The sequence below is a fragment of the Petaurus breviceps genome, unplaced genomic scaffold (assembly GCF_028583685.1).
Source record: "Petaurus breviceps papuanus isolate PSGF00001 unplaced genomic scaffold, PetGlider_PUasm1.0 90752, whole genome shotgun sequence".
Lineage (NCBI taxonomy): Eukaryota > Metazoa > Chordata > Mammalia > Diprotodontia > Petauridae > Petaurus > Petaurus breviceps.
The window spans coordinates 245,637-254,333 of NW_027187336.1; the positions used below are offsets into that span (position 1 = coordinate 245,637).

Genomic DNA, 8,697 nt, shown 5'->3' on the forward strand with positions numbered 1-8,697 from the left:
CACACACACACACACACACACACACACACAAATACATACTCACAAATATTTCATATATTTCTTTCAAAACTGTCCTGCTTGCTTGTCCTTTCTTTTGAATATTTTCCCTGTTCTTTCTTATTTAAAAAATGTTGTAAAAGCCCTATTTGTTGGCATCACTATTGCTAGTCCCCCTTTCTCCCCTCTTCAGTGAAAACAGAGGGAAATCCTCCTCACAAATAAGTCTAGTCAAGCAAAATGAATCCACATGCTGGCCATGTATACAAATACGTGTCTCTCTCTGCACCTGAAATCCATCTGCTCTCTGTCAGATGTGTACATGTCTAACATGCTTCATCCTAAGTCATTTGGAGAGGTCAATGGAGTTGGTCACTGCATGTATCAGAGTTCTTAATTCTATCAAAGTTTTTTCCTTACAAAGCTCTTTTCCTTGTATAATTGTTCTCTCAGTTCTGCTCCCTTCCCTCTGTACCAGTCCATACATCTAAGATTCTCTGAAATCATCTCTTTTATTTAGGGGTTGGGAACCTATGGCCTCAAGTCCATATGTGACCCTCTAGGTCCTTAAGTGTGGCCCTTTGACTAAATCCCAAATTCACAAAACAAATCCCCTTAATAAAAGGATTTGGTCTGTGAAACTTAAGACTCAATCAAAGGGTTGCTCCTGAGGGCCTAAAAGGCTACATGTAGCCTTAAAGCTGCAAGTTCCCCACCCCTGCTTATCATTTTTTGTGGCACCAATAATATAATAATTGACTTTGTAATATTCCATTTCATTCATGTACATTCATATAATTTGTTCAACCATTCCCCAATTAATGATCACCTTATAGATAATTTTTCTTCAATTTCTATTTATTTATGGAATAAAACAAGCATTTCCATAACAGAGTATAATACAAAAGATGATTGCATATGAAACTGCAAATCTACTATGTACAGCTTTCTATTCCTTTTAAATATACAACAAAATTGTCCTGTAAATTTATTTTTTCCTCTTTTTTCTTCTCTCCCTCCCTTACCCTAGAGATGGCTACCATTAGACACAAATAAGTGTGTATATTCACATATTATATACACACATATGTATATATGTGCAATTATTCCATACATACTTCTATTTATCAGTTCTTTCTCTGAATGCAGATAGATTCTTCATCTGTCCTTTCAAGTTAATTTGGATATGCTGTTATACAGTGATCTCTTGGCTCAGCTCATTTCACTCTTCTTTATTTTGTACCAATCTTTCCATGTTTTTCTAAAATAATTGAATTCATCCTTTCTTATAGCATAGTAGTATTATATCACAATCATACACCACAACTTGTTTAGTCATTTCCCAATTGATGGACATCCCTGCAATTTCCAGTTCTTTGTCACCACAAAGAGAGTGCCTATAAACATTTTAGAACATATAAGGTTCTTTTCGTTTTTTCTTTATCATCTTTGGAAATAGACCAAGTGATATTGCTGGGTTAAAGGGTATAGGCAGTTTAAGAACACTTTGGGAATAATTCTGCATTGCTCTCCAAAATAATTGGATCCATTCACAGTTCCACCAACAATGAATTGTTGAGTCCAATATTTTTTCCACATCCTCACCACCATTTGTCATTTTCTCCTTCTATCATTTTAGCCAGCCCGATAGGATATGATATCTCAAGGTTGTTTTAATCTGCATTTCTTTAATCAATAATGATTTAGAGCATTTTCGGGGCCTGTTCATATCCTTTGACCATTTATCAATTATGAAATAATGTGTATTCTTATGGATTTGACAAAATTCTTCATGTATTAAAATACAAGGCCTTTGTATAAACAGTCATAAATTCCCCCCCTCCCCTTTAATTTTCTGTTTTCCTTCTGATCTTGGTTACATTTATTTTATTTGTACAAAACCCTTCAGTTCTTTTGTTCTCTTTCAGGTTCTGTAAGTATGTTTTTCTTATGACTATTCCCTCCTTAATATTATCCTTTTACTCTCCCTACCCTATTCCCTCCATTCCCTATTGTTTCTCTGTTGAATTTGATGTATTTCTACTCCAAATTCTTTTTTTCCCCACTTAATAGTCTTTTATTTTTTCCAATTACATGTAAAGATAGTTTTCAACATTCATTTTATAAGATTTTGAGTTTCAAAGTTTTCTCCGTCCTTCCTCTCCTCTCCCCTCCCCAAGATAGCAAACAATCATACATGTACAATCATATTAAACTGATTTCCACATTAGTCATGTTGCAAAAGAAGCATCAGAATGAAAGGGAAAAACCATTCTAGATTCTTAAAGCATGCGTGCATGTACGTGTGTGCTCATGTGTATAGCCTTCTTTGGTCCAGTTAAGTTCTTTGGAGGATCACCCTCCTCACCCTTACTTTCACGTTTGCATCCCATTCTCATGTATCCCAATTATGAGAAATAGCAAGTTTCACCGTCTTCTTCCTCCTTTCTACACAAGTGTATCTATCTAGAACAGTTTTTGATTCCTGCCTCTCAGAATTAGGACCCCCTGTATCTTTGAGGTTGAGCACAGGATCTTCAGCTCTTCCTCATTCTACTCCCTTCTACTCCCTCCATCCCCCTCCTCCCCTAGGTATCTCAGAGCAGAGTAGCCTCCTGGGGCTTTCCCAGATTGATACTGGTCTCTGAGGTTTAGTTTCAGATCACTCTGGGGCTTTCTGAATCCCCTGAGGTTTTCTCAAGGAATCCCTATGTTTTTGCAGCCTTTGGACACAGAGCCTAGCAGGCTCCAAATCTCTGGTTAAACTCTGGGTGCTCTGGGAGGCTGACAGCTTGCTTGCCTGTGCTGGCAGTGGCTTTCCTGGGAGACCCTTTTTCTATTGCTTTTGGGCTACTGATTGGCTTTTTATGCCATTCTGGGGGTATAAGAATTCACTCAGAGGGGTGGAGTCAAAATGGCGGAGTAGAAGCACAACCTTCCCACAGCTCTGGCTTCCACCCTCCCCAATCCATGTAAAGAGGGGACTCTAAACAAACTTTGGAGCTGCAGAACCCCCACAAAATGACACAGAGAAGCTAACCTCCCGCTGAGGACAGCCTGGCAGGCCAGCAGGAATCAGCCAGCACAGCTCTCTGGGAGCTGAGCCCAGCCAGATGGCAAGGCTTTAGGCCCAGGGCGGGCCTGACCAGCCGCTGGCCAGAGGGAGTCTAGATCAGCAGCAGCTGTGGCCATTTCCAGATTTATCAACACAGATGCGAAGGACAAAGTGAGAGGTCAGTGCAGTCTGGACTTTAGGACCGGTAAGTGGGAGTGCGTAGATGCTAGCACAGCCAGCCAGCGCCAAGTGGCAGCTTCAGCTCTTGGCCTGCAGAGTGTAGGGGGACCAAACACCAGTCTGAGGGGTAATCGCTCTTGCTTTAACCTGCTTGGATCTGGACTGCAGTCTAGGGTGGAGGTTCTGGGGTGTGTGTTCAGCGTGCCAGAGCATGTGGAGACCTCAGAGAGAGCACCCATCTAATACCTTCGGCAGCTGAGAAAACCCCAGTGTTTGGCACGAAAGCTCCCGTCTGGTGGCAGAGTCCTACTGTGGCAAAAAGCCCAAAAGTCAAGTAACTGAGTGGCAAAATGAGCAGGCAAAAGATTCCAACAATACACTCCTATTTTGGGGACAAAAAGGAGCAAAGCATGGAACAGGAAGGAAAAACTGAAGTCAGAATTCCTGCACCAAAAGCTTCAAAGGAAAATACAAGCTGGTTACAGGCCATAGAGGACATTAAGAAAGATTTTGAAAACCAGATAAGAGAAGTGGAGGAAAAATTGGGAACAGAAATGAGAATACAAGAAAATTATGAAATGAGAGTCAAAACCTGGCTGAGGAAAATAATACCTTAAAAAACAGACTGACTCAAATGGCAAAGGAGGCCCAAAAAGGCAAAGAGGAGAAGAATGCCTTAAAAAGCCAAATTTGCCAGATGGAAAAACAATCTCAAAAACTCAATGAGGAGAATCATTGCTTCAGAATTAGATTGGAGCAAATGGAAGCTAATGACTTTATGAGAAATCAAGATGCTGTGAAACAGATCCAAACAAATGAAAGAATAGAAGGCAATGTGAAATATCTCATGGGAAAAACCACTGACCTGGAAAATAGATCCAGGAGAGATAATTTAAAAATTATTGGACTGCCTGAAAGCCATGACCAAAGTAAGAACCTAGTAATCATCCTCCAGGAAGTTCTCAAAGAAAACTGCCCTGATGTTTTAGTACCAGAGGGCAAAATAGAGGTTGAAAGAATCCACCGATCACCTCCTGAAAAAGATCCCAAAAAGAAAACTCCTAGGAATATTATAGCAAGGTTCCGGAATTCCCAGATTAAGGAGAGAATATTACAAGCAGCCAGGAAGAAACAATTTGAATATTGTGGAAACACAATCAGGATCTGACAGCTTCTACACTGAGGGATCAAAGGGCTTGGAATATGATATTCTGGAGGGCAAAGGAGCTGGTGGGATTAAAACCAAGAGTCACCTACCCAGCAAAACTGAGTATCATGTTTCAGGGGAAAATATGGTCATTCAGTGGAATAGAGGACTTTCAAGCATTCTTGCTGAAAAAAACAGAGTTTGAATAGAAAATCTGACATTCAGATACAAGAAGCAAGAGAAGCATGAGAAGGTAAACAGGGAAAAGGAATCATAAGGAACTTATCAAAGTTGAATTTCCTACATGGAAAAACAATAATTGTAACTTATGAAACTTTTCTCATTAGTTGAAGGGATTAGAAATATACATATTTGTCTATATATGAGGGTATATGGGCATATGAATACATATGTGAATGTGTGTATATATGTTTACAGGTATACATAGATAGAGGGCACAGGACCAATTTAACAGGAAGGAATGATACTTAAAAGGTGAAATTAAGAGGTGAGAGGAATATAATGAGAGGAGATGGGGAGAGACAGACAGATTGGGGTAAACTATCTCATACAGAAGAGGCAAGGGAATATGGTTACAATGGAGGGGAAGAATAGGAAGGCAAAAGGGAATGGGTCTACCTTATTCCCATTCAATCTGTCTTGAGGAGGGAGTGAAATACACACTAAATAGGGTATATCAGCCTCCAGGAGAATAGGGGGGGAAGGGGATGAGAGGGGGGATGATAGAAGGAAGGTTGGCTGGGGGGGAGAGAAGTTGGAAGCACTAACTTTTGAAAATAAAAGGAATCAAAGTAGAGAATAGAACAAGTGGGAGGTGGGATAGGAGGGAGGGAAATATAGTCAGTCTTTTACAATATATCTACTATGTTATTGTTTTGCATTAGCCACACATGTACAACCTACACTGAACTGTGAATCTTCCAGTAAGGGTGGGTGACAAGGAAGGAAGGGAATGAATCTGGAATTGAAAGTTTTAAAATCAAATATTCAAATATGTGTATATATATATGTGTGTGTGTGTGTGTGTGTGTTTGTAATGGAAATGCAAATTTAAAGATCTTCCCTGTCCCTAGGCTAAAGTACACCTGGAGCCTGGGGTAGGAGGCTTGTTTTTCAGTAGATACTTCTTGATTGGCCAGTGGGTCCAGAAGGTTGTTACATTCTCTGAGCCAGGAGAAGGCTATATAAGCCCTGATGTGTAGCTTTGTTTGGGGGCTCACTTTGAGAAGTGTTCTGTGATTTGATCTGTATTCTGGGAAGCCGTTGTCCAGAGCCCCCCCGGCTTTGAAAAACCCAGATGTGGAAACCCAGATGTTGATTGGGTATGGATGTAATGGTTGGACAGTTTGGAAAGCTGTCTACTTGATCTGTTTCTGTCTTGATAATTCTGCCTGTATACTTTGAAGTTAAGGGTGCTGACCTTTTTCCCCTGAACGAGGTAAACGATATATGTTTGACTGATTAAAGTAAGCTTGTTAACCCATTTTGAGTTGCTTTCCTTTAACAAAGCAGATCTAAGAACCAGTATTGGCAGCAAACCCTGAGGACGCTTGGGGTGCTTGCTGCTACATACATACATATATATATATATATATATATATATATACTATTATTAATACCATCTTAAATGTAATTTGGAAATCAGATATACAGGTACTGAGGCATAGAGATCCACTGGAAAAGTAGAAAGGGGTATGGGAGAAAATATGGGAGAGAGCAGATTGGAGGAGTGGATATCCTGTGGGACTGCTATTTTGGGGCAGTGGGTAGGGGAAAAACAGGGAGAAAATTTGTAACTCAAAATCTGGAGGAAAAGAATGATGTAAATCAGAAGTTAATAAAGCATTTAAAAAAAGAAAAGAATTCATTCATTATAACTTCTTGTTAAATTTCTAAATTATTTTTCAATCTGGTACAAATTTCAGATTTTTCCTGGAATAGATGCTTGGGAGCGGGGCTGTATGCCTCCATTCAGGCAGCCTTTTAAACCAGAAGTCTGCAATCTCTTGTCTTTTTTTTTCCTTTAAAAAGTTCAGTTTTCTTTTCTTTGCAGATACTACAATCTCTCCCACATTTTCACCTCTCCTCTACCCCACTGAGAAAGCAATTAAAACAAAACTCATTACAAACATGTATACCCATGCAAAACAAGTTCCCAAAGTAGCCATGTTGGGTGTGTGTGTATGTGTGTGTGTGTGTGTGTGTGTGTGTGTGTGTGTGTGTATGCCTCTCTGAATTCTGAGGCCATCAGCTTTATCTGGAGGTGAATAGTATGTTTCACCATGAGTCCTGTTTGGTTGTGACTGGTCATTGTGTTGATCGGAGTTCCTAAGTCTTTAAAAGTGTTTGTCTTTACGATATTGTTGTTATTGTATAGTTGTTTTCTTGGTTCTATTCATTTCACTTCACATCAGTTCATATAAACCTCAGATTTTTCTGAAACCCTCCATGAAATTTATTTTCAATTTTTTGAAAGTAGCTTCTTTCAGAAGATAAACTTTTCTTGTCCCTATTCTCCCCATCCAACTCTACAGTGGAATTGCTAATAGCTCAGGAGTCCAGGAGAAAAAGAAATTTTCTACTGCAGATTTATAGGGAAATGAGAAGGAATTTCCTTATAGGAATTTCTATCTCTCTAAACCACTTGCTGGAAAACCCAGAAAAATAATGATAAGTAGGCCAATAGAATAATGGATAGAAGCTCTTCAAAAAAATGAAGAAAGGAGAGCAGGATGTGAGCTTAAATATTAGGAAGAACTTCCTTAAAGGATTCTTAGGTACCAGAATGGTAGACTAAAGGGTATTTTGGAGTTTCCTTTGGGTTTTGTTTCTAGGTAGATAGAAATAGAAAAATAAATTGAAATGTAAAAATAAATACCCTTGTGAGGGAGTTAACTCTAATAAATTTAAGGGATTAATTTATTGGAATCCCCAGATCCTCAAATTTTAGGAATAGAAAGGCCCTTAAAGTTAGTTAATAGCAGAGCCAAGACTAGACCCGAGTTTCTTGACTCCTAGTCCAATTCTCTTTCCACTATATAGTGCAACATACTTCATGAACTTCTTTGACTAGGAGTCACAAGACCTGGGGTTTATCTTGTCTCTGCCACTAATACTTGTATGATTTTAGACAGGAGGCTTAACATCATAAATTAGGATTGGAAAGGGCTTAGAGATCATTTAATCTAATCCTCATTTTACAAATGAGGAGACTGAGATATATTAAATGGCTTTGCAACAGTGACTGTGGAGACCAAGGACCTTTGAGAAGAGAACACGAGAGTCAGGTGTGGGGTAATTGTGGAGGAGGTTCAGGGAAGAGCAGAGGTGAACACTGACTTTGGTGACTTTGTGGTTTAGGGAAGGGTCTTTGGCCAGGCTCCTTCTGTATATCGTCACCACAGATAATTAGGAGTTGGTTGTATTGTTAAAAAATAAGAAACAAAGGAAATAATGATCGAAGCAAAGTGCACTAGTGCTCACTTTAAGATAATTGTCAAGGGGAAACCTAGGAGCTGTGACTCCTAACTTCCTACCCCCATGGGATATTTTATACCTGCAGGTTCTGTATTTCGAAACTGTACTCAGGATGGCTGGTCTGAAACCTTCCTCAGAACTGATACTGCCTGTGGGTATGATGTGAATGACACCACCAATGATGAGCGGGTAAGTGAGACAGCACCGTGGACTAAGGATCTGCTGTTCAGTGTAAGTCCAGTAATCAGATTATCAGGGTTGGGGAGAGACAGAGCAGGAGGAGGGAACTAATAATGGGATAGAAATCAGAATCCTTGGATCCTAGTTCCACCTCCTCCACTAACTAGTGTGGATAAGTTCCTTAAGGGTAGGGATTGTTTTATTTTTGTCTTTATATCTCATAGTCCCTGAAACTATGAGATATATCGGTATATAATAAATACTTGTTGATTGATCGAGTCACTTGACTTCTCTGGCTTCAATTTCCCCACATGTAAAAATGAGAGTAACAATATTAACCTTACCTATCTCTCACCCTAGGGTTATTCTCAGGACTAGATGACATAATAGTAAAAGTAACTGTTAAAAACAAGAAACAGTTCATAAATGAGGAAAGAAATATGTCCATGCAAGGATCTTTTCAGAGGCTTATCACAATCATAGAAGACTATATGAGTATAATGTGGGATGTTTCTGGGAGTTCCTTCCTTCCTTCCATCATTCCTTCCTTCCTTCCTTCTTCCCTTCCTTCCTTCCTTTCCTTCATTCCTTCCTTCCTTCCTTCCTTCCTTCCTTCCTTCCTTCCTTCCTTCCTTCCTTC

At 39.5% G+C, this 8,697-nt stretch overlaps 1 protein-coding gene across 1 annotated transcript in view; it reads left to right on the forward strand.

The window, feature by feature from the left end:
* Window positions 1-8,697, forward strand: part of SCTR (secretin receptor) — a 91,441-nt gene that overhangs the window by 58,403 nt on the left and 24,341 nt on the right. Inside the window, exon 4 of the mRNA XM_069067761.1 lies at window positions 7,963-8,066. Within this exon, the coding sequence (XP_068923862.1) occupies window positions 7,963-8,066 (104 nt within the window). The remainder of the gene's footprint in view (window positions 1-7,962; window positions 8,067-8,697) is intronic.